We start from the raw sequence: 27,900 nt of genomic DNA, 5'->3' as shown, positions 1-27,900 counted from the left end.
GCATGGAGGTCCAACGAGGACCGAGTTACATTTTGTTGTACAAATTCTTTTTAAAGAATACCGAGCGACAATGTGTCAAATGATCCGAGTTGAAGCTGCCGAGGGTTACGTGAGGTGGCCGAGTGGGAGGAGACGTCTCGCTCTTAATGAGATCTTCAGAGATGTGTGGAAAGGAACGTCGGGAATTCTCTTGTTAGCAGCTCATCATCCGTATCTCATCAAGATGATAATTCACATCTTGTTATTTTGCAGCAATTAGCCGAAGCAGAGCAGTCCTAATGGAGTCTGATGCCGAGAACCTTGAATCCTCCCTCTGCTTATTGTTCTGTCGTTCACTTGTACGTCTCTCATTCTCTCCTTCCTGCTTCTTCTTCTGTGTGTCACTTGTCTCTCTCTTCCTCTCTCATCTTATCTCTTCCCTTCTGTCTTATCGTCTTCTCGTTTGTCTCCGGATATCTCTCTCTCTCTCTCTCTCTCTCTCCTCTCTCAGATTTGCCACCTCTCTTTTCTTTTTTTCTTTATTCTCTCAGAGGCTTTCATGTGTTTGAAAGTAAAACAAATGAGACCACGAGCAATGGAGGGGCAGATCATTCATTATTGTCATCCAACCATCACAGAAACTGTCACATTTTTGTTTTACATATTGAGATATGCCTTCAATCTGTTATTTATTAAAGTAGTGGCAAATTAAAATGAAAGTAAACATTATTTTTGGCAATTAAAAAGCAACCACCAGTGTGATCAAAATGACTAAAATGTATTAAAAAAGAAGGGTAAACCAAATAAAAGCTATATAAGTCTACGTGGCTCTACTCAATGGCATATCAATATTTCTTAATATATATATATATATATATATATATATATATATATATATATATATATATATATATATATTATCATATCAGTTGGTGACGAAGACATTTAATTAAATATATATATATATATATATATATATATATATATATATATATATATATATATATATATATATATTTGTAGTTGGTGACGAAGATATTTAATTACATTAAATACAAATATAGATATTAAATTAAATCAAATACAAATATATAAAAATATATATTTGTATTTAATTTAATTAAATATCTGCGTCAATATATATATATATATATATATATATATATATATATATATACTGTATATATATATATTTGTATTTAATTTAATTTAATATCTTCGTCACCAACTGATATGATAATAATTGCGAGCACTGTGTGACTGACACTGATCCAAATGTCTAGGTAAGAGTCTTGCACAAACCGCACGACCATTTAAATTATGATTCATCTCAGTCTCTGTCATGCCTTTGGTGTTGAATGGAAAGCTCGTGTCAACTGCGACAGCTTTCTGTTTCACTCAAAGTCATGCCTGAAATCTGATGCCTCGCTTGACAAGTTGGTTTGTAGTAAACTTCTCACCCGAGATATTTGAGTGAGCCCCATTACAGATCAAGACGCGAGTAATTACAAATGAATGTGGCTCTGCAGGCTTGGCCAAATATTCCCCTCTCTTGTCTTCTCTAACCGTTTCTGCTGTGTGGCCCAAAAAACAAAGCATTAAATCTATAAAAAAAAAGAAAAAGACAAAAAAAGCACGATACCTCGGAGACCATCTAAGTATGTATACACATACACACACACAGGTGGAGACGCAGCCTCGTGTCCCGTTGCCGAGCCCGTCTTAAAAGCATTTGCATGTTGCATATTGGTGTACGTCCGGGTGGGGGGGGGGGGTTCCGGGTTTGTCCCCTTGCGTGTACTTGATGGGAAGAACGAGTACGTGGCGCTGTTGTTAAAAAGAGGAAGTAAGGAGTGCCTGAGTAGGTTTTTCTTTAAAGTGAATGAGAAAAGAGGATAATGTGTGCGTAGCATATGTGTGCAGGACTGTATGTTAGAGAGAGAGAGAGAGAGAGAGAGAGAGAGATGGGAGCCTATTTGGTAGTCGAGGTAGGGGGCAGGTACAGTGTACAAGACAGGATGTTCACCTCTGTTTGTGTTAGTGTGTGTGTGTGTGTGTGTGTGTGTGTGTTTATATGCTCAATGGGGGGTCTGTGCATGTTGGAGAAAGGCCTATTTGCAATCAGACAACCTCTATGCCAGGAAATAGCCCATTACTTACCTCCCCGCCGTCACTGTTTCTGTGTGTGAGAGGGAGACGGTGAGTTAGGAAGGTTATGTGCATGTGGGCATATGGCGGAGAAATGGATATTGGATCAGTGGCTTGTCGAGGTTGAGGGGGAGTAAAGGACAAAGAAAATCAGTGGCTGGAGCCAGAGCGTATATAGGTTCATTATGGTGAAGAAGAATTGAAACCCTCTTTAAAGAAAGAAAAAAGAAAAAATACATAAAATGTTCACAAGTTGACAAGTTTCTTTTCAATAACCATAATAATACCTGCTGTCGGTCACTCAAATAGCTTCGCAGTCGGCTGAAATATAAAGCTTTCCTCTTTCAGTATCTCGAACATTGTTTCATAACCCTATGACTATGTGCAAAACGTAGACCACTTTCACTCGCAATAAACTATTTCCAATGTTCTTAATTGCTCGCTTTACGCTAAGCCCCGCCCCTCAAACGAAGACTGGCCAATCGCAGCGTAGCAGCGGCCATCTTTGACCAACTATGGTTAATGTTTTCAGATGCTCTTCCTGCTTTTGTGTCTTTCAACCTAGCCCTGGTTAATGTTGTGTTATGGTGATACTCGTTAGCCGGAGAGGTTGTGAGGAGAGTTTCTAAAACACTGAGTACAGCGGGGGGGGGGGGGGGGGGGGTTCATTAGCACATCATTAACTAGAACTATTAACACGTTGAGGGGAAAACGCTGGGCTCCTGACGTCCTCACAACAAGGGAGTGAAGGAAGGGATGTTTTGAGTCAGCCATCTCCTTGACGAAGGTCCAAGGCACTTCAGGGGATGACAAAAACCTGTTCTGTATAACAACACGGCGGGGGGGGGGGCACTGTGTCGGTGTCGCTGTGTGTCTCTCTCTCTCTCAGTGCTATTGATCTGTCCTCTTACATCCTCTTAACTCTCACCTTGGTGTGTCACATGTATACGTTTTAATGTATAGTGCAGGACGGGCATGTGGCGTGTGCAGATGTGTTTACACACTTTAAATTAGAGCTTTAATGTAACGCCAACCGCGCATCTCGTATGGCTGTGTGCGCGTAAAATACCTATGTTGGGGTACGTGTGTGTTTGTGTGTGTGTGTGTGTGTGTGTGTGTGTGTGTGTGTGTGTGCGCTGTGCCTCCTTTGATATTGCAAACTCATTCCCCCAGAGTCCCCTCTGTCTTTTCAGTGACAACCTGACTGTATCTGGACGGCCTGGGCACACACTCACACACACTCTCTTTCTCTCTCACTCTCTCACACACACACACACACAGACACACACACACACAGACGCACGCACAGATATATTTACTCGTCTTCCTGCCGTGTGCTTTTCCGAAAAGTGTAAATAAAAGTATTTTTCTGTCGTAAAAACAAGTAAGGATTCACATTCATGTCGGCTCGGCTCAAACAGCCAATAATGCTGAAGGGAAGCCTGGAACAACGAGCTATTATCTTCTTCTTTTTTTTTTTAAATTAAATGTTATTACATTTTCATCGGCTGTTCGGTTGCACTGCAGCGTGTACGGGTGTAGATTATAGCCGCCAATTTGGTCTCTGTTTATGCAAGCCGTAACTATCTGTGTGTTATCGCGTGGTGTGTGTTCGGTTCCGTGCGGCATGGATGCGTGTGCCTCTGTTTGTGCCATTGTATTACACGGAAATATGAGTAATAAAGAGATTGTGAGTGTGTCATTGTGTCTCATGACTTCTTCTGTGTTTTTATTCACTGTGTGTTTTAGTTACTCCGTGGGGGCCACAAATGGAATTGAAACATAGACTGTGTGTATCTATATGAAAATACATTTTCATGTCTCTGAATGTCGTATTTGCGGATGCGTCGGAGTGAATAAGAGTGCAGAAGGTTGTTTTGTTTGTGGATTCAGTTTAGTCTGGAGATGGATGCAGAATCAACAGTGACTCTGGAGTTCATTTATTATTCATAGAGGCTGGATAAAAGGAAAATTAAATGACAAATTTAATTTAATCTTTTCATTAACACAGTTATGTGATAAACGTATTGAATTAATTATCGACCATAATCAATTCATGACATTTTTATTTCTGGAATTTCATAAATACAATAATCTCATTCACGTTCATGATCAACTCTTTGCAACTTTTACGCTTGATTGTTTTTTTTTTTTTTTTTTTTTTAGTTTTCATTTGATAATTCATTAAATCATCATACATTGTGGCATATTTAAAGTAATGGCATTAGATCGGATTAAAGATGCATTCATGTTTGGTTACTCATATATTCATATATGATTATGTGACAGAAAAGAAACATGGCTAACTACTTAAAAAAAAGTAGACCAAGACTTAATAAAAGGACTAAGTGAAAACAGTCAACTCATCCGAGCTCCTTCAGCAGAGGTTACCTTGCATTGAGAACACACATGTTCTTTTACATGCTGCATCAACTATAGATCAGTCTTTAAAAATGTAGAACTTTACTCTCTTTTAATGTATATGTGTGTGTGCGTGTGTCTGTGTGTGTGTGTGTGTGTGTGTGTGTGTGTGTCTGTGTGTGTGCTGGATGGATAGATGGATGGATGGATCGTTGCTTGTGTGCAACCAAGTGCACATCGAGGTGTTGAATTTAAGTGTGAATGGCTGATGGACTGCCAGGTTGAGGTGAAATACACACAAAATTGCACACTGATATGCGCTCTTCACACACGTACGCACGCACGCACACACACGCACACACACACACACACACATACACACACGTACACACAGTTTGGGGTTGTGTTAAGCCAAACGGACAGGGGTTGTCTACAATGGTGCGTTGCATCTCTGCGTCCAGCTGTCACACATGCTCTCTCGCTCTCTCGCTCTCTCACACACACACACACACACACACACACACACACACGCACACACGCAAACACATTGAGGGTGAAGGTGGGTGATGGCTGTGACAGTGTTGTCGGCCTGTGGTTCCGCCTGGCGTCGTCTTGCCTTTTCCTCTGTCTCTCTCCATCTCGCCGTTTGTAGTGTGTGTGTGTGTGTGTGTGTGTGTGTGTGAGAGAGAGAGAGAGAGAGAGAGAAAGAAAGAAAGAGAGTGTTAGACCTCTGTTTCCATGTGGTGCTTTTTATCTGTGTCTCTCTGTCTGTCTATTCTTTAACTCTATTGTGTGGTTGACTTATATCAAATGTTTCTCTACAAAACCCCTCGTGTCTCTCTCTCTCTTTTTCTCTCTCTCACACACACACACACAGACACACACCTGCTGTCAGCCACTGGCTGTGCAGGTGCTGAGGGGAAACGCAGTAAGTGACAACTTCCTCTGAGCAAAAAAGAGAAGAACAAAAAATTACCTTTTTACTCGTCCTCCTCCTTCTTCCAAGCTTTCTTTCCTGCCTTGTTTTCTCCCAGGGGATGTTTCCTCTCGCCTTGCCAGCGGTGGATCTCTGTTAGTGTGTGTGAGTAACTGTGTGTGTGTGTGTTTGTTCTCTATTGTCCTTTGAATTTCCCCTGAGACCACCACTTTCCTAGAGTACACTTTGATAAGACAACCTGTCCTCTCTGCACTTGCTACATGTGTGAGCGTGTATGTGTGTGTTTTTTACAACTTTGAGGGTGACTCAAAGGGAGAGATTTTCCTTTAGCGTCTACCCGCTTCTCCTCGGGAGGAAGAAACCAGCGAGGGGTCAGCGACCGGGTGTGAATTACCGAGGAGCCACAGTGAGCAGTTTGGGAAAAGTGGAACTCTCAATGAATGTCCTAATCAACCACCGAGCTCATATTTATTTCAAAGGTAATTTATACTCACTGATGAATATTGCAACACTTAAACTCAAACTCTAAAGGGAACACATGAGCCAAATGTGTCTCACTCTCGAGAAAGTAAACCTAATCAGTTTCAGATCAGTGTGTGTGTGTGTGTGTGTGTGTGTGTGTGTGTGTGTGTATCTGGCATATATTGGGTACAGCAATGAGTGAGCCTATAGTGCACTGTGAGACTTGACTTCCTCACTCAAGCAATGACAACTCTCCCTCTCTCTCTCTCTTTCTCTCTCTCACACACAAACACACAAACATGCACACACTCTCTCTCTCTCTCTCTCTCTCTCTCTCTCTCACAATGAGCCGAACACCGGACTGGAACAATATACCAAATTTCTTCCACTGGGTTCACACGCTTGACCCGGCAGCTTGACACTAACATGAGAATAGCTGGTCCACCTTAAAGGTCAGCCCACCTTAAGTGAGCCTGGGCCAAGGTTGTTGCTAACTTCCCTTTCTTTCTTTCTCTCTCCCTCTCTCTCCTCCCTAATGTTACTGGCCGCTGGGCTTGCGATACACCAGCTGGTGGAAACCCGTCTTGTCTTGTAACAAAATGCTAAATATTTCAAGGTTAAACCTTCTGAGTGAGTGCCTTATTTTAAATATGATTTAAATTGAGCTTAATGCTAAGGTCAACATGTTACTACAATGACACTGCTTACATGCGGATGAATAAGTGTTAAAGTGTTTACCGACAATATAGAATGTGAGCGTGCTGTCGTTTTGTAATTGGCACTAAGCGCAGAGTAAGAAGTTCAACGTTTGACCAGATGATCAGAGAAGCTCGGACATCGCTGCAAATATATCTGTACCAAATTTCATCCCATTTCCATCCAATAGTTTTTTTTGAGAAATTTCTCTCAAAAACCACAAATGTCGACCTGGTGGTCGTGTCGCCAAATTAGTGCAGTTCGTCCTCTGTGGGCAACGGGTGTCTGTATAAAGATTCCATTCAAGATGTGTTGGTTTGAGTTAAACGGCCCAAGAAATCCAGAAAAAAAACTGATTTAAAAATGGAAAAAAAAACCGACATGAACGTGAAGAGAAGAGAAGGTGACTTAAGAATGAGGGAAGAACAAATTCATTGAGGCTGCAAACAACAACTATTTTGTTGTATCTCTGTTGACCTAGCCTGGAAACTAAATCATCTAATTGATGGGTAAATAGATAAACAGAGAAACGCATTGTCAATCATCTCTCTTAATGAGCTCTGAGACTCCAGGAGGGCCGAACCAGTTACACACCAGCGTAAGAAGTGAGGTAAGAAGTGAGTCCGGCCCGCGCGGCTCACAACACACATTCTGCTGCCAGAAGTGTGTCTTTTTATCTGGGTTCATAGGCTAAGCCGGGCCAGCCGCTGCCGACAGAGAAACATTCACTACCAAAAAGATGCCTATCCGTCTCTCTTGCTGTGTATCAAATCTATATCAATTATCTAGCATCACAGGTGAGTCAGTCATAACATCCACCCTCAGATTCATACTTTCAAAGAGTTGTTTTTCAAAAGGGTGTTCGTAATTTCCACTTTCCCATGCCATGTTTGTTTCTTTGCCTCAGGCAGGGTTGTCTAAACCTTACCCAGAATGCCTTGCTACAACCCCCCCCCCCCAAAACACACGTTTATGCCTATTGTGTTGCAATTATAAGAAAGCACGTGGGATATATTGATAGCTTGCAAGCCAACAACCTTCAGTTTCAAAGAATGTGACTTGTATTTAAACCACGAGCTGATTAGCCAACGAGAAGCATGATGAATTGTTCATGTCTGCACGTTCGAGTCTGCATCAATAGTTCCCTACATGACTGTTAAACTGTCCCTTTACACACAATTGAATTACACACACCCATTCTCTTTCTCTCTTTCTCTCATCTTCTGTAATTCCTCTGATTCTTGATCACAATTCAAACTTCATAGGATTTAATTGAATTCCCTTCTCAATAGAAATGCATGTTCCCCACCGACGGTAACCTCCGGGTCTAAGAAGTGAATCAACATCGAGAGGGCCTTAAACTTGCATTATTTTAATGGCCATCAGGGGGCGACACCTCTGGTCGCAAAAAGAAGTCCGATTGGATAGAAGTCTCTGAGAAAATACAATAAAAGAAAAACTTCCCAATAAACATAAGTTTATGCTAATTTTAAGTCTCCAACAATGCAGCATGATTTTTTTTTTCATGTATTAAATAGTGGTCCATTTAGAGTAAATATAGACCATAAAGCAGGGTTTGCATTAGGGCGTGGCTACCTTTTATGATTGATGGAACACTATTACACCGTTGTCTGGTGTGGGCGTTGTCCCCTGTACGTGTCTTAGACCTTTATCCCTTTCAACGTGTGTTTTCAGTTCATGAAAGTTCATTTTCAACCGCTTCGGTCGCCTAAAAAATGTCTTATTCAAAACCAATATTGCAATGGCCGAAATGCAGGACGTCACGGTTACTTTGTTCACTTCTTTTAGTCACTGTCTGTCAAACTGTACGTCCCCGGGGTGGTGGTTGGGGGGGGGGGGGGGGTTGAAAAACCAGATCAGATGACACATGTTCACCCACTCAGACCGACAGAAAAAACCTGCATCACTGTGTCAGTAACAGGGATAATGGCTGAAGGTCAGCATCGCCTGAAGGAAGAAAAAAACACTCAGAGACGGTGAGAAAGTGTCAACTTCTGCGCTGGTTTTGTTTGGTTGGTTTTGAGTGTTGCTGAACAATGTTCTAGTGTGTGTGTGTGTGTGTGTGTGTGTGTGTGTGTGTGTGTGCAGACATGCAGGCATACACTAGAGGACGGTGTAATATTGTTTTGGAGCCTTGCGCTTGGGATGGAGCTAACACCTGAATGAACCTGTCACTGCAGACACATTGCTTTTTCAGCTCCAGCGATTACACTGCACCCGAACACACTCAACGTTTTTTTTTTTCCGGGTGGTCTTTTGTGAGCGTGTGTGCATGTGCGCACGCGTGTCGAGGTGTGTAGCTCGTGCATCACCTGTGTGCGTCACCTGTGTGCGTGCGTCTTAAGTGTGTGAGCGAGACAGGAACAGGGAGTGAGAGTGACAGAGCATTGCGTCTCGCCGTGTATGTGTCTAAACCTCTGCTGTATTTTAGGTTTCCCCCCTGGAAAATATGAACCAACGCTACTTCTACAGTGTCCTTGAAACAACAAGCCGTATTGATGGATACGCACACACATGGCGGACTTCACACACGAAAAAAAAGAAAAATTCCAATACATCTAGTGAAAAGAAAGATGGGGAAAAAGATTTGTCTTTTTTCTTCTTTTTGTCCCTCTTTGCCACTTTTCAACTATACTTTCCTCCGTAGTGTCCTTCAGAAAGCCACTTATGACACTTCATCTGACAGACGACTGTAATTACACAGAGAGGGTGGTCGGACGGACAAAGACAGAGAGTGATGCTTGTTGTGGAATTATAACCTAGACCTACATAACCTCTACCGAAATATTGACCATCAAAAAAATGATGCTTTTATGTCACATCATCGTAAAAAATGTTGCCTTTCTGGAAGTTCTGATACATCTAAGTTGGTGTCTCCTCCGTATATTAACTGGAGGCTGACTGACAAAAGAAAGAAAATGTATCTGCCGTTTGTGATTGGTTGCTCCTCGTCACGTGACAAAGCCCCTCAACATGGGGATGTTTCATATCGTATAATGTAGAATAAATAATGACTAGATTGAAGACTTTTCCAGCCAGAGCCCCTATGACGTTGTCGACCCGCCGTCTCTGTTCTGCAGCACACGACCGACAGAATGACATCACCGAAGCGAATGAAAACCAAAAGGAGATGGACAAAACATAATCGGTTATGCAGACATTACAAAGGAGAAGATTTAAGAGGAATGGATTTAGGAGGAGTGAGCGACATGTTAAGTCAGTGGTTGAAGGTATTTTATTCCAACAGATAGTGTTTATATACCTGTTTGAAATGTGTAATAGAGGATATTGCTTTAATGTGATATGGGATCTCATTCCATAATTAAGTCTACGTATGAAATAATAGGATACTTGCTTTGGTACGGCGCTAATGGAATAAGTGCATGCAAAATTGATCGAGTGATGTATTCCTGACTTGAGTTGTGTCTTTGGAAGTCGAGCAGTAAGTGGCGGAGGGGAGAGTTATTGTGCCGGATGTGAGAGTAAAGTTTATGGCTGGATGAAGTGTAGTTAGATAAATATGAGGAGAGCATCATTACCACCGAGGAGGAGAGTTGAAATGAGTTTTGCTCAGCAGGACGTGATGATTTGCTGTATTAAAGGTTTTATGAGAATCAATGAAATGGCTCTATAGCGACATGACCTTTGTTGAGTAAAGTACACTTATAGTCAATAATAATAATGCAGACCTGCTCGTTTGGATCGAACGCACAGCGTATTGGGAGTCCCTGAAGAGGTTATTGCTTTCGAGATGGTCGTTTAATTGGTGGGAGGACTTTTATTCCAATAATTGTCGAACTTGTTTGAAACAGAAGTTGGATCCTCAGATTAATAAACGGGGGTGATTTGAGATGTTTTTCCAGCCGGAGTGAAAGATAGAGAACTCTATACGGAGATGGATCGGATAGTGGAGAAGAGGCATAAAGCTGTCAGCGTGAGGCTTAAGAAAATGCATATTTAAATCGTGCATATCACAAGCGCGAGAATGTTTCAAAGAGTATGCGACAGTTCATTCTGTGTGATCTCGGAGAAAGAACCTCGGTGGAATGCGGAAGAAGAAAGAGGGACTACCAAATAACGAGTTCTTGAACAGATGTAAGAAAATAATCATTGAAAGCACATGCTATCTTTTCACCTCAGTAATAAGAGTGCCTTGAAAATAAAAAAATATTGAAATTGTCTTCTTTTTTTTAAGATTCTTTTTCAGTGCCGTGCTGTTTTTTTAGCCTTGTGTACTTCAGTAGTAGCATGTGTGACACGTCGTTCACTCGCTCATGTTTTCAAGGATCTGTTTTTATTGAGAGAAATAATCGTGTTCATAATAATGACAATGTTTTTTTTATTAGTTGGAGAAATTAAGAGTTTTAGTCAGCCGTGATCATCTCGTAGGTTTATCGCGTCTTATTTGAACTCATATAGAACTCAGCTCACATTTCTTCTGGGTTGTAAATTGAGTGCAATGCTTCACTCAATATCTTTCATTTTTCTTGAGCTTTAAACTGAAGTAGTTTTGAGTTTGGTATTTTTGAGCTCTAACGTGGAGAGTCTGGCCTCTCAGGCTTTTGAGTAAGTGAGTGAGCTGATATTGTGGTGTGAATTACTCCAGACAGTTTAGAGGGTCGTCTTGTAAATATAAGGTCAAGGACTGAAGTGCGGGCGTCACCGTTTACAGCCGGCTCCTTGATTAATTGATAGATACCGAGCTTCATTGCAGTCGCTTTCAGTGCTTCTGAGCTCCAGATTGATTGACCTTAATCCAACAAAGGCCTTTTGTTTTTACTGAACGGCGATAAACAAACACTCGCACTGACATTTAGGGGATTATGTGACAGTAATTGCATGTTGACAATTTACAACCATTTGCAACACCTCAGTTTCAATCTTTGTTATTGAGTGTGCATATTTCGGACTCGCATTAAAAGGAAACTCCACTTCCAGAGTTATCTCTACTATAGATGGTACGTTTCTATTGAGAGTAAAGAATCAGGAATAAGGAGGCGTTGACCGTGATTCAGAAAATGTCATTATATGTCATCTCTCTTGTGCACATTGTTGTTGTTTGATTTTACCATGTAAAGTGCCTTGAGTACCTATTTAAATCACTATAAAAATAAAATGTATTATTATTATTATTATATTAAGCTTAATCTTTGTCCATTTTGGTGAGAAGATTTAGTGTTTCAATGAAGTTGTTTAAAGCATAGCTGTAATCTGCCCATAAACACAGTAGAAGCCAAACAAGACGCCATCTATGAGAGAAAAAATAAGAGTTTTAGTTGTTCTTCATCGGTCCACGAGTACCTGTTTACCAGCTATTATCATGTCATTTAAATGTTCACTATGTCACGACTTATTCAGCAAAGATGTGTCCATATCCCATAGCGCATTATCAAAGTCAAAACAACCCCTCAAGTTGAGGAAGTTTTACTCCGATTTCTTCCATTTCCATACAGCTTTTTGTATGAGATACTTCAAAAATCACATAAAAAATATGTTTTTGAAAATACTACATCTGCCGGATCAATTTAGGCATGGGACGACATGATAATTGCATAAAAAATTAAGTTTTTATTAGCCTTTATTTAACCAATACAATGACCTCTTTTTCAAGGGAAGCCTGGCCAAGACAGCAGCATAGAAAAATTGCAACAGTCACAAGACACAACAGAAATCTCATAACACAGATAAAATACATTTAAAAAAAAAAAAGATAAGGCAACAGAACTAAAGCTCCGGATTCACACCAAAACAAGAACAAGTGCGGTATGAAGCCGCTCCAATTTCTCTCACACGAGTCTTTAAAGTTTCAAGGTTGATGAGCTCCTTTAACTTTAGAGTTTTTTGCAGTGCATTCCAAGCAGCAGGTGCAGCGAACTTAAAACAGTGCTTACCAAATTCAGAGTGAACTTTGGGCATAATTAATAAATAAAGTTCATTGGAACGTAAGCAATAATTGCTCTGGGATTTAAAGATGTAGTTACATAAGTAGAGGGGGAGCAGAACCCAAGATAGCTTCATAAATAAAAATATGCCAATGTATAAGGCGGCGTGCTGCCAGAGATGGCCACTTAACTCGAGCATATAAGATGCAGCGGTGAGTGAGGGCTTTACAACCAGTGACGAACCTTAAGGCACCATGATACACAGTGTCTAGAGAACGCAGACAGTTTGCTGGGGCATTCATATATAAGAGATCACTGTAATCAAGTACAGGGAGGAAAGTGGTAGCATTCAACTTTTTTTCTGGTAAAAAAAGAAAAGCAAGATTTGTGACGGAAAAAGAATCCCAGTTTCACTCTTAATTTTTTTCACCAGATTTTCTACGTGTGGTTTAAAAGAAAGTCGATCATCAATTAAAATGCCGAGATACTTGTAACAGTTCACAAGTTCAATTTCATACCCTTGCAATGACACAATGCTGGGTGGAGACACAGGCACTTTCCTGCCATTGGAAAATATCAACAGTTTGGTTTTGGCGGCATTCAAGACAAGTCTGAATTCAATGAGCTGATTTTCCACGAGGTTAAAAGTAATTTGTAAGTTGCCAAGGGCCTCGGCAAGAGTGGTGCCACAACAGTATATAACTGTGTCATCAGCATAAAAATGAAATTTGGCATTTGGGAAGTTACTGCCCAATGTATTTACATAAATAACAAACAGAATCGGGCCCAGAGCTGAGCCCTGTGGCACACCAGTAGGGACATTTAGCAGTGTGGATGAGCTGCCTTCAAAACAAACACATTGTTTTCTATTAGACAGATAATTATTGAACCAGCCAACAGCCTGCTCAGATTAACCTATATCAAGCAGGCGTTGCTTCAGAATGGAATGATCCACTGTGTCAAAGGCCTTAGAAAGGTCAACAAAGAGAGCTGTGCACACTTTCTTTTCATCCAGCCAGTCTATTATATCATTTGTGAGTTTGAGTGAGGCTGTAGTTGTGCTGTGTTGTTTCCTAAAGCCGGATTGATATGGGGAGAGAATGTTGTAAGTATGAAGAAAATATTTCAACTGATCGTTTACTAGACCTTCAAGGACATTTGACAGGATGGACAACTTGGAGATGGGTCGAGAATTATTCAAGCAAGTAGGGTCCCCACCTTTCAGAAGGGGAAGGACGTAAGCAACTTTCCAAATTTCAGGAATACAATTCGTGGTGATAGTGAGATTAAAAAGATATTGCAGCGGTTTGACAATAAAATTGGCTGCTAACTTTAAGAAATATGGTTCCAAGTGATCTGGGCCTGCAGATTTACTAATATCAAGAGAGCAAAGAGCTCTACGGACCTGTTCCACTGAAAACAACCTAAAAACAAAGGAAGGTTGACCAGCAGAGACATGGCCTATAGACATGTTTCCAATATCTGGGACAGAAGACGCAATATTAAGGGCATGCATAGCAATCGTGGAAGAAGACCGAGAGAATAAGGAACCAGAGGCAGAAAAATGAATATTAAAACAATCAAGTATAGTAGCCCTGTCAGTTACAGTGGTAGTATCATTAACAATACAGGGTGGGAGTTCACTATGATTATCAGTGGCTGAGATAGATTTGATCACTTTCCAAAAATGTTTAGGGTCGTTTACGTTTTTCATTATTGCAGAGAGATAAAAGCTGGACTTTGCTTTTCTAATAAGAAAGGTAAAACGATTTCTGAGTTGCCTAAATATAAGTTTGTCTGCCTCAGACTGTGTCTTTCTGGCCTGAGCCCAGGCAAGATTTCTATTATGCAGTAGATTGGCTAAATCGGGCGTGAATCAGTGATTATCCCTCCCCTTAACCTTATATCTTCTGAAGGGAGCATGCTTATCAAGCAGGGAAGATAAACCTTCAGAGAAAAATTGCCATGCAGTTTCTACATCATTAATTAATTCAATACGATCCCAGTTAAGATCATATAAATCACGGAAGAACGCCTGTTCAACAGTGATCGCTAATATCATTTGCAAAAACACCTGATATAGAATACTTGTGCGGGACATTAGTCAAGAACAAGTCAATTAAAGATGATTTATCTGGACATTTTAAATTGGGGTGTGTGGGGCTTTCAATGAGCTGCATAAGATTTAATGAAATGTCACCATTATGCTGGCCAAAAATAATTGTGATTCACAATATTATCCCAACAGTCATCAACATAACCATAACACACTCTTAAAAGGGTACTACAAATAACTTAACCTTACATGTTGTCAACAATCCTAAATTATTCCGAAAATATCCCCTGCATATGAAGGATAGATACATTTATTTTTAAAAAATCAATACCTGTAATTTTTTTTTTTTAATCATGCTCTATTTTTCACTTATCAACCATGTTAGAAAACTAGACAGATTGTTCAAGTCACTCATGAGAATATTCACAATTATTATTATTATTATTACCTGGGCTTTTTTATCGCAATTTTCAATGAAATCCTTTATTGTCTCATCTCTAACACGCATTGAAAAAAGCAGCTAATACAAGTCGGTAATGCAATAATTATGAAATTATTATTAAAGGGGGAGCCAGGTGGGCAAGCTGGAGTAAAATGGTGGTTTCTGTTGAAAGATGGCATAACTATAATATGATGTCAGGTTGGGTTTGGCAACAGACACAGAGAGAAGCAGAAAGATGGAGAGAGATGAAAGGAAAGCAAGTATGATGGAAGGATCTGAAAGAGGTCAAGGGGAGCTGACACCCATCAGTTAATGTATCATCATAGCTCACCCCATCTGCCTACACACTCACACACACACACGCCAGATATCTTCTTTCTAATGTATGTCCCACTCGCCGCTGGACATGTGTGTGCGTTACAGAATGTCAGTGACAGCGAACTACAACAATGGAGTCGGGCGATACTTTAAAAAGCGTCTCTCTTGACGCCGTGAAACAGTCTACTTTGGTGTGTGTGTGTGTGTGTGTGTGTGTGTGTGTGTGTTTATCTCCAAAACCCAGAAGACCATTTGTGTTGCCCTCACTGGGCACTGTAAGTGTGTATATGTCACTGCTATCTTGATCGCGGAAGACATTCTGTCACATTTCAGATAGTGTTTTTATTTATTTTTGCTCTGTGTGCGATAAAAGCACAACAAACATTTTATCGAGTGTGCGGGCATTTTTTTTTTCTTTGATTTTTTTTTTTTTTTTTTTAACCCTGACTTCCAAATACAGCCCGCCACCCCTAACTGTGACTCCGTTGGCTGATGTCTAGAAGAAGATGCACTTCTGTGGGGACAAATGATACAATGGTGTGTGATTCCCACCACAAGCAGCTTTATGCTAAGCTAAGCTAAACACATCTTGAGCAATGCGACTCGTCCGCGGTGAGAACAAATCATTTTAGCATTATGAAACAGAACGATATTATCACACACACTGACCAACACGAGGAGAGAGGGGCACATGAATGCATATCATAGAGGCCTCTCCTCTTCACGGGAAGCATAAAGCAGAACGGCTCCTCTCCTTTAGGTTGTAAAATGTGTCATTATTTTTGGATGGCAGTATGTGACTCCTCATATCTCTCCCACACACACACAGACACACACACACACACACACACACACACACACACATACGCACGCGGATAGCATTTTCATCTTCTTAGCAGTCCTCAAGGCAGAAGCGCATCATATCAGCTCCATCACCAAGACCCTCGGCATCATCGCCTTTATTATCATCATAATCACATCTTCAGTAGTAGCACTAGATGCTTGGCGAAGGATGTAAACAACACATTTCTTTCTCAGCTCCAAATATTGTGAAGGTGGATTTATTGTTTCACTGACGACTCGGATGCTCTGGACTTACAGTATATTTCGATGCTGACAACAACAAAGAAAATCCTTAATTTAAAGTTAGGTTTCTTCCTCCTAAAGGCAACCTGCCATAACCGGTGACAGAGCCTTGTTCTATCATGAGTAAGTGCACATCACAGTTGCGTTGACCTAAATGAGGCCTGAGAGTGATTTTCTTTGCTCACCAGCAATGCTGCTGTGTCTTTACAATTCACTTCTGGAGCATTGTGTATCTTCTTAAAATGCGACCGCTCCTAATGTCTGCCTCAGATTCTCTTTTGAAATGTTTCTCCAGAGCACTTTTCACGTATAGAGAATGTGAAAAGATTGAAGTAAAATACATATATGTTCCCTTGTCTGCAGGTTGGAAAGTCCATCCTACGAGGTGATGCAGCTGGAATTCGAGGTGGATAACGTGATCAACCTGGTGCCGACCCAGACTCTCCACTGGAACGTCGAGTACATAACCGGCTTGTCTTCCAGGCAAACGGAGAAAGTCTCACACCTCTACATCAGCAACGCTGACATACAGGGAATCGTACCACTAGCCGAGGTAAGAGATGACTCGAGAGATGAGCACAGATACAGAATTGAATTGAATTACAGATATCTGTGAGTGTACATGTCGACGTACACAGCGGCACACCATTTCCCTCCTCCTAACCTTCCTGCTGACACCTCCAGCTCATCCCCTTCAGGTTGATCAAAGCTCTAAAGGTCAGCTTGTTTACCCCCTCCCGTTGCTACGAGCCTCCTGGTCTCACACACACACACACACACACACACACACACACACACAGCAGGTGTCACCCACACAGGTTTCATAATGACAAGCATCCTCGCAATTATGGACACACAACCAAGCAGGTACACGTTCGTCACACTTCCCCCCCGTGTGGGCGTCACGCTGGCAGGTGTCAATCGCGGTGAGACGTAAGCCCAGTTGGGCCTCTTGAGGTCTCTATAGGCTGCTCTGCATATAGACCCGGAACTTAATGGTCTTGTATTTTGAGTCTAAGACTTCGGTGTAATTTTAAGAAGCATTGGCACAAACAATTGACAAAAGATGTTAAGTTCACAGGGAAAGTTATTATTTGGCATACGTGGAAGATAGAACTCAATAATGCAACTCTGGGAAAGTAAATGAAGAGATAAAAGAATATGCTTTTTGATTCTTCTTCTTTCCAATCTGTCCATTTCTCCTTGCTTGTTGTCACAAGTAGTTTCAATCATAAACTATAGATTTTAAAAACTGAAATAATCTTGAAATGTATAATTAAAGTCGCTATTTGGTAAGATAAAATATCAATAATGTTTCTATCGTTTATTTTACCGCGTGTATTCTTGGCATCAAATGGTCAAAACTGAGTTAAATTTGCTTCCTTTAGATAACAATTGTGACCTTTGACTTCAGGGTCAGGTGAAGGAAAAGATTGCATTGAAAGTCGTCTTTCCTCTGTAACATTTCACATCATCACCACCACCATTACTTCTTACATTCACAGATCAAAACAGACACATCCCATAACAGACATCGTTGCACTGGCTACAGCAACCAAGAACCTCAGGCTAAAAAAGTGAGGAGGAGGAGGAGGAGGATGCTTTTCAAAATACTCCCAGTTCCATTACCGCTGAGGTAGAGCTAATCTGGCCTGATAGCCCTCCTTCAGACAGCAAAGCCCTAGTGAGAAAAGCCAATTTTGTTCCGGGCTTTTTGCAACCCCTGTCTCTTTCACACACTGCAGCAGCAAGCTTGAAACCATCATTTAAAATAGCAGTGCTGTTGGGATTTTGCTAGCTTTTTTTAAATTTTTTAAAAGGGAGCAGTGTGACTGGAGCTCTGGGGTGAGTAATGCTACATCTCATCTCCTTGTATACTTTAATACAGAAGCATTTAAAACAATTAAAAGGATCGTGGATTTAAGTTGATTGTTTAAAGTATTTACATTTGAGCCTTGAGTTTTTTTTAGGCATCAATTTAATCGGTTTATGTCAATAATTATCACTAAATTGACCCCAAAAAAAGTCTTTCACCTTGTATATGATTGAATGTTGGATGACACGCAATTCATTGTTGGTTTTTGTTTTCTGTCTAGAAAGAGAATCAATTTGATCCCTCTGTGGATTTAAATGGGAAAAACACAAACATGAAGTGGCAGATTGAAGTGCTTGGTAACCACTAGTGTGACTCACCGATTGTAGACTATAGGTATAATTTGGGCGCATATTGTCATTGGCATTGTCCTCCCCTCCCACTCTCCATGACGCAGCATCCTGTGCCTAGCGCTGCCCAAGACCATTGTGATTGGTTTAAAGAAATACAAACAAGCCAGAAGGGTTTACATAGAGAGATCAATATGTGGAGCCAGACTGTCACAGCGCTGTGTCGATCTTTATTTCGTACAATGTATTTATTTATGGTTTATTTAATAGGGATAGACACAATATACACGGACAAACCAAACACAGCTATCAGATACAAGTATCATCGTGTAGTGGATTCTAGTTGGAAACCACACAGATTGTTCTGGCTATGCAAGACTAAGTAACCACAGGCCTCCATAACAGCTCCAATGCTTCTTGGATTAGGAGTATCTTGAGTATCTACTCCAGGGATGAACACCATTATTACCATAGTTTGAGATCCAGTAACTCTGGAGGCACTGGCATCATTCATTATGTACTGATCAAATCCCTAAGCGTCCACTACCGTCTGGTATGGAAGCAACTGCATTTCACCTTTTATCAGCCCATGAAATAGCTGTTTCAGTTCTCACTAACTTTGTAACACAAACTGCACCTGCTCGTACTTTGTTACAGTTTAATGGTTTTAACAGTTTTAAACATGTTGGGAATTGAAACAATTTACATTTATACAAAATGTATTTGTTTCTTATATGTTAAAATAAGTTAACTTTGGCCCAGGACACAAAAAAATGCACATATATTTGTATAGATACACCTCAACCAGTTTAATTCTCTCTCTCTCTCTCTCTCTCTCCATCTCTCTCTTGCCCCTCTTTTGGGTAAAAGCATCCAAATGGCTGCTATCACAAGCCATTGGGGCCTCCTGACCAGGTGTTGATTCCTAGTTGGTTGAGAGGGGTCTCTGCGACAGGTCACCGAGATGAAAGCGGCAACGTTTTTGGGGTCTTCGCAGGATGGAAGGAGAAGGAATCAAATTGTGAGCTAGAACCTTCAAAGCGAGCCGGATGTGAAAGCTTTCACAAAGTCTTGCATCCTCCTTCCTAAACATTTCCACATCTGAGGAATGGAACTGAAAGTATAATATCACAAGTAAAACTATGTGACAACATGTGGGATCCTTAAAGCTGTTACATTGTTAAACAACCCCCAAAAAAGAACTCACACTCAACTGCATCAGGAGCACTCAGCACTGGCTTTAAACATTATTTCTTCGTCTGATCTTTCTGGGTGTTTCAACTCCACGTCGGAAATCTTCTACCATCTCCCAAATCAAAAAGTCAGCTTATCAACAATCCTGATGTGGTAATGCAGTGAGTTTCTATCTTTACAAGGCAATAATGAAAAGCAGAACACTGCCATTACCGAGCTCCCTCCGACATGTTCCTCCTAATTCCGCATATCCATTAAGGTTCTGGTCTCTTGGCTGAGTGGGAAAGAAAGAGGCCCTCTTCAGGAAACGAGGGATTATTTGGAGTAATTTGTCAACTGCGGGGGCTGAAAAATTGGTTTCATCTTTTAGAGAGGAGTGGGGAGGTGAGGAGATTTAGCAAGAGTGGGAGGGGGGGAGACAAAAAGAGAGCCAGAGAGATGGAAACAGAGTTAGACTGACAGATAGACACAGATAGAAGTGAGATTTGAGAAAGGGAAAAATCTATTAAAAGCATTAATTTATATATTACATTACATGTCATTTAGCTGACGCTTTTATCCAAAGCGACTTACAATCATGTTACAATCATACACCGTAGACACAGCTACAGGGAACCATTCAGGGTTAAGTGTCTTGCTCAAGGACACATCGACTAGGGCGGAGATTGAACCACCAACCCCCTGATTGAAAGACAGACCTGCTAACCACTGACAGTATATATATATATATATATATATATATATATATATATATATATATATATATATATATACACTGTATATACATATGTATATATATTGCATGAAGGGAACACGAGGGTGGAGCAGGAAAGGTGCAAACTGTTGGAGAAGTGAAATTGTGAATTCCACAAAGTGGACTCGCGGTCAATACTCTGAAAGGCGTCCTGCTGAGGCAGCCAGTCATTGAACTGAATTTATGCCTTTCAAACATGGTGGCTCGGTGAGAAACGTTCATTTTATTTATCCCAGCCAGTCCTCTCAAATTTAATTCTGAAAACTTTTGAGGAGGGAGAAAAGCCATAAACTTGATTCATTATTAAGCCACGGCTATAAACAGTTTAAGTACACAACATTCATAGTTAAGAGGCAGTTAAATCACCACCCCGTGCTTCACACAATATACAACTCTGACCAATCCACTGCTAGTTCTTAATGCAATTGCTTTGTCGCGCTCCAACTGTATTGCGTCTGTGAATTGTATTTCAAAAACACATTTCCATTGGCACAGTTGGTATTTGCATAGCTTAATGGAGGCTTATACTGTAAAGTGGTAGAGACAGAAATTGACATTTATAAGTTGCGTATGGTTTGTCACCAGGCAACAGATGACTAAATGTCCACATGTTATCTTACTATGTGTAAAAACAATAATAGGTTAAGGTTTTTCCTATCATCCAACATTTATATTGTGCAAATTATCATTCCACGTTCAGTTTTTCCCATTGGGTTATCTAGAATTGGCAAGTCTAAAAATATTTTTTAAATAATAATAATTTTAATAATAGTGGTAGTAGTAGTATTAAAGTATTGAATTAGTATATTTCCAATTGGACTGTAACACAAGTTATTGAGCAAATATCAAAGCTGATCTAAATACACACTGTGAACAGTGTGTACAGCACATAATGTAAACACCACAGGGGTGTGTCATCAATGTGTGGTTGTAGTCACAGAGTGTGTGCTGCATACGGTCATAAAGCACAATGCAGCGTGGCACAGAAGTGTTGCCACCGCCGATGTTTCAGCACCACGGACAGCGTCACGGTGCTGGCGAAGTGGATTCAGAATCCTAATGGGACACAGTTTTGTGTTCATATGAAAGTGGTTATTATTCGTGAAAATGAAAAGGTCCTACCCTTCCATCCCCCTTATACTTCCATATATAAATCTATGATTGTACCTGCTTTACAAGAAGCCAATCTCTGTGATAATGACACAACATGAGAGGAAATAATGGAGATAAATGGACAGAGAAAGAGGAACAAAACAATCCGTCCTGTTAGACGAGGTAAAAACAGATGCTTTTCTTGCTTTTAGAGGTATTTTAGGGGCTGATAAATTGGATCAGTAATAATGTTGTGTTATGTTCCCGACAAGCGTCATTACATACATACGACATACAACCTGGTGTTGCGCAACCTCTCAGAGTGAGGAAGAGAGAGACAGAGACTGAACTGTATACACATACATATAGGTAGTCACGCTGATTTCACAGAAAATATTTGTATTTACTCTTTTCTTTTCTGTGAAATCTGCGTGATTTGAACACGTTAATTTAAAATGTACACATGTTTTTTCACATGTGTCCCCGAGACCAATGTCTGAAGTTGTAATTGATTGACAGAGGAAGGAGAGATAAAAATGAGACACGTATAACCTGCATATCCCATCGGTTTCATGTTCCCTTTTGTAATAATGCCTTTGCATTAAAGTCTGTTTGTATGTTGTGTGTGTGTGTGTGTCTGTGTGTGTGTGTGTGTGTGTGTGTGTGTGTGTGTGTGTGTGTGTGTGTGTGTGCAGCCCTCTTAGTAGAGCAAATGTACCTCTTCTGATTGGTTCTCTCTTAAAGGAACTCAATACTCTGTTGACGAGAGCAGACACACATGCACACACAGTTTTCAAATAGATTGACCATGTTCACGGTCTGTGTGCCTATTAGAAACAGCCTTTTCTCCCCTTCCAGTATTTTTTTTCTTTATCTGTATGTCTGAAGCTATTGTTTTTCTCAATTTCCCTATGCTCTTTTTGTATGTGCGTGTGTGTGTGTGTGTGTGTGTTTGTGTGTGTGTGTGTGTCAGGAGTGGTTTAAAAGCCTGTGATTGCTAATTTACACTAACATTAAGCAACACACTGTGGAATCAATATTACAAACACACTCCCCAGGTTCTCTTTGTTTGTTTTAACTTCCCCCCCCCCCCCCTCCCTTCTTGTAGCCTTCAACCAGCCAATCAATCAACACACATTCTTTGTATGCGTGACTGTGTATTCATTTGGGTCATTGAGAACTCCAGTTTCATTTCCATACCGAGCGGCTCTAGCTCGCTCCAATCAGTCAAAAAAAGAATATAGGAGAAATAAAAAGAGAGCGAGAGGGAGCAATGTTTAAAGCTTCGAAATGCAAGTGTGGTGGCGAAGTAATAAAATGACAAAACGTATGAGGCGAGAGAGGAAGGCACTGCTCTTACTTTCTAAGATGCGTGAAAACAAGTAGGATGAAGGCGCATGGCCCTGGGCAACGTGTGTTGAGAGGAAGCTGTGCTCCTCCTCAAACATTTTGCCTGATACAATGCAAATGACTGTCACTTATTGTTTATCCAGCATCGCAAAGCATCTCCAGCAGCCATAACAATAATGCCGGGAAACAAAACTACATTTCCAACTTCCCATAAATGCTTTCCAAAGAAGAACTGGTACGGGCAAAAAAAGAGACGCATGTATACACAAATGCCTGCATCAATCAAACAATCATGTTACCGCACTACTACTGTTTGTTTGTTTTTATTTCCAGAGTCGAGTGACGCATGACCTCAGTAAAAAAAAAAAATACCGTCAATTACCAAGTACTCCCGAGTAAACAAAGTGCTATTTGTTCATATTACGTGAGCAAATGCGGTGTAGGTGAGGGATGAGTCACACACGGCCAATGTTTTTAACCCGCCCGAACACCAACCGCTGATTACCTTTTTCAAACAGAGGAAGGAGAAACTAAAAAGTGGAATCACCCACATGAAACCCACTGGAATGGAGAGGCAGATGAGTAATGGAGATTTGACTTTTGCTTTTGTTCATGAACCAAATCAGAAGCTGAGGACGACCTCCTTCATGCTCAGTTAAATCTGATCCCACCCGGGAGCTGCTTAGTGCAACCATCGCGTCCTCAAGGGCCGCTGAAGCAGCTGAGGACTCAACGCTGTGCTCAAGAGCACATCGGCAACAATCTAGAAGGCAGAGGGGGACAGCTTGGAGTTAGAACTGGCAACCGTCTGACTGCACGCATGTTTATGATCCGGTTATGGACAAAATTGAGTTATGGAGGACAAATCATCGAGAGACAAAGACCACAGGGAAACACAGAAGGGGGGAAGGAAACAGACGGCGAGGTATATATTTATATTCTACACAGTTTGCACACTCTCCTTCACGTGCAATTAGCTGAGTTAGCTAAGTAGAAGTAAGAGAAGTGGGCGGAAACCAAGCGACAGGCTGATGAGGTGGCTGAGCAAGAGGATGAGGAGGAAGATAAATGAGTTGAGGTCGAAGTAGTTGGGTTGAGGGAACGAGGGTGACGAGAGAGGGATGATGGGGGAGGAGAGGAAAGAGAATAGACAGAAAAAGAAAGGAGGGCCTTGACTAATTGATGGAAGTGAAATAAGGGGGACAAAGAGAGAGAGAAGGACGGAGAAATAAAGAGATCGCACGAGAGGGAGCAAATTAGACGAGCTTAAAAATGGTAGAAGTGGGCGTAGAAGGGAGAGAGAGGAAGAGCGCTAGAGAGGAAGAGAGAGAAAGAGAAGGAGCCAGTGGGAGTGCGGAGCGCCATGTGTTAGTCCCTCGGAGGTCCTGGGCACCACAGAGGAAGAGAAGAACGGAGTGAGAGAGGGAGGGAGAGAGAGGACAAGAGGGAGAGGAGAAGAGAGCAGGGCCGTTCTAATGCAATTAGAGGTCTGGAAATTGAAAGTACAATTCTCCCTGGGATCTTTGCAAGAGTGGTTTGTGTGTGAAGGGGGGGGGGGGGGCTGTTAGCCTTCATACCTATAATGGCTTAGTCCCTCCTCCCTCCTGTTTGATCTCTTCCTCTCTCAATTTAACTTCTCAAAAGGACTCCCTCCTCTCTCCCTTTCCTGCGTCCCCGTTGCATGTTTGCCTTTAAGACATTTTATAGGGCAGCAACATGTCATCATTTTTTTTTAAGATTAAAAAATATTTTAAAGAGTCTCAATAACACAACATTGGTCTTTACTTCCTATATTTTTGAATTCTTTGTGCGACAATATATCTATAACATCAATTACTAGCTGCTTTAAAGAATATGGATCTAATGCTAACTATGATGTGATCTGTTTGTTGCGGTTGGAGTAGGGTTAAGTAAATGTGTAATAGCTTTCTATCAAATTTTTTTTCATAAAGAAACTTGCTTATAACTATCCCATTATAAAGTTTGCACGCAAACTTGAATTTTTTAATTACTAATCTTAGTTTCATTGCTTGACAATTACGTAGATTAGATGCAATTATTTTGAAACGGTGACAGAAATATTAAGTAATTGAACTTGTGTTCTAGAAAACACAATCGAGCATTTGAAATGATTAATTATTATTACTTAGTGCCACATGTGTATGTCATTATTCAAAGGTAATTCATGGTCAAAAGCCAACAAATCCACAATCTTATTCCCAAGCAAAAAGTCCCTCACACACACACACATTTAGAAATGCGAGGACATATACAATAATAATAATAATAATAATCATACATAGCTACATTTCTGGATGAATATGAATACACATATATATATTTATATATATACAAATATGTATAAACATACACATAGACACACTGTATGAGTTCACAAACACACAATTATATATTTTCTGTGGTTAGTCTGTCTTTCAGGAAAGGCTTAAAACAACACCAATCTCTCCGGCTAATTATACCTGCTCTAATAAGCTCTTTGCATAATTACCACTGGCAAACCTAAACGCTGCCCCCAAGAAGACTTATCCTTTTGACCCCATTAGCGTGCGTGTGTGTGTGTGTGTGTGCGTGTGTGTGTGTGTGTGGGAACACAAAGCATTGTGGGTAGCATACGAGGGAGCCTCAGGCCGTAGATTCAACCTTTGCCTTCCATGCTGTCTGTGGGACAGGAACTAAAAGTAGGTTAGACACGTGCTGATTGCCCCAGCAAACAGACAGACACACAGACAGACAGACACACAGACATACAGACACACAGACAGACACACAGACAGACATATAGACATATAGACACACACAGACACACAGACAAACAGACAGACACACACAGACACACAGACACACAGACATACAGACAGACAGACATATAGACATATAGACACACACAGACACACAGACAAACAGACAGACACACACAGACACACAGACATACAGACACACAGACACACAGACACACAGACACACAGACAGACACTCAGACACACAGACAGACAGACAGACACTCAGACACACAGACAAATAGACACACAGACAGACAGACAGACAACCCTAACCCCACTGTAAACCCCTCCCTCTCATTATTAGTCGATCACAACAACTGATCAACCGTCACTTACACAACAGCAATGAGGGAAGTTGCCAAAGCACGAACGCACTGTTTGACAAATGTTCTGCCTCAAGTACACACAACTGCACACGTTCAACAGATAATATCAAAGCCTCACACTGTTGTCCACCCACCACATCGTTGTCCACCCACCAGCTGGGAGTTTATTGCCTCGACGTTATCAATTGGACATGTTTCATCGCACAGTTTGTGGTTGAATTAGTCGCGCGGGGATCAGCAGTACTTTGGAAAACGCCCTCCAATCCGCGCCTGCTCTCAGCTCGTATCCGTCCTGCACGCCTCCACGTACGAGATGCTGTGCCTAGTTCATGCAATTATGACACATAAACACTGACGTAGCAAGCAAAGTTGAATATTAAGAACTGGCATTGCAGTGAAATATAGTGTAATACGTGTTCACACGAGTATGAAAATAGGCTTAAACACGATATTTGCAGTCCAACAAATCACGATAGGAGACAGATTACTTTCACATTTACAGGAGAAGAACGCAAACTTTACTTTTGTTCGCTAAGAGCTCAGCTGACGAGTTAAGGAATCCGAGTGCTAATTAGGTTTTTCACAGTCCCCTCCGAAACACATTTGTACAAATTAATTTTTAAATGACAGCAATGTATTGTTCTATATTCAAATTATTACATTATGTGCACAAGATAAGATAACAAGGTAAAATAAAAGTCCCAAATTGAATTTCAGTTTTCCGCTGGTTGCCTTGACAACCTCACCATGACAGCGAGATATTGTGAGATTGTACCTGGCTGTTTTTTACCAATCAAAAAGTCTTTTTTTTTTTTCTTTTCTGTTTTTTGCCTTGATTGAACAAACAATTCCAACATGATTCGTGGACAGGCTCTCTTCTCCTTCTGTATAGTGAGCAAAGCAGACATAAGTGGAGTGGAGCAAAGGTCACAAAGGTCACATGTGGAGAGCAACGACCCCGGCAGTAGTGTGGACTCCATTATTGTAAATAATCTGTTATTTCCAATCAGATCTGGGTGCTATATGGGATACGCATGGCAGTGGCTCCCAGACCGGTCAACAAAATGAATTCTCTATATTACTGAATACAGATTTTGTTGTAGGGACAAATATCCATAACACATTTTTAAGGTCACAACTTTGATATGTGTAAACAGAAATAATTCATGCAACATTTGTATTTGCGCATTCTTTAAAATACTTCTAGAAATTATTTTTCTTGACTGTACATATTTGAACATATTTCTTAAACATTTATTAGTGAGCGAGACCATGACTTTTTTTTTTTTTACCTTTTTTTTTTCACAAACATCCATATAGAATCTATAAAAGAAAGTTGATATTAAAAAGCAAACTCTGAGGTTATTTCACAAATATAGTTATATCTGTTCCACCCTTTCTTAAGCCCACATATAATATACATATATAATAATCTGTGTATGTCTCTCTACATTATCTTACACTGCATGCTAGGCAATTAGAGGGCGTGAGGGTCGATGATGGAACATGAGCTCAATCAATCTTTTTCCAAAGGAAATATGGGAAAGAAAACTAAAGATCTGGGAGAAAACACGGGTTATTAAAGTCCTAAAATATCTCTCCCAATGAAAGAGTGGAAATTTGGCTCAAGCTCAAATGATTAGTCTTATAGATCACAAGAAACATTTTAGCGTTTGGCCAAAGCATGATTTAATTGCTCCGTCTAAGAAATAGATTGGATGCCATCGCACACAAATATATACATACACACAGTCACAAACACACAATTATGCACTTACAAGTAATAAAACACACACACACACACACACACACACAGCATTGGCACACCCACC

The 27,900-nt window shown here is 40.7% G+C and overlaps 1 protein-coding gene across 1 annotated transcript in view; it reads left to right on the top strand.

Moving 5' to 3' along the window:
* si:dkey-215k6.1 (transmembrane protein 132B) overlaps window positions 1-27,900 on the top strand; it is a 205,936-nt gene that overhangs the window by 130,915 nt on the left and 47,121 nt on the right. Inside the window, exon 5 of the mRNA XM_034541835.1 lies at window positions 16,752-16,941. Coding sequence (XP_034397726.1) covers window positions 16,752-16,941 — 190 coding nt within the window. The remainder of the gene's footprint in view (window positions 1-16,751; window positions 16,942-27,900) is intronic.

The sequence above is a fragment of the Cyclopterus lumpus genome, chromosome 9 (assembly GCF_009769545.1).
Source record: "Cyclopterus lumpus isolate fCycLum1 chromosome 9, fCycLum1.pri, whole genome shotgun sequence".
Lineage (NCBI taxonomy): Eukaryota > Metazoa > Chordata > Actinopteri > Perciformes > Cyclopteridae > Cyclopterus > Cyclopterus lumpus.
The sequence above is the reverse complement of the archived record's forward strand: the minus strand, read 5'-3'. Positions and strand labels throughout refer to the sequence as shown.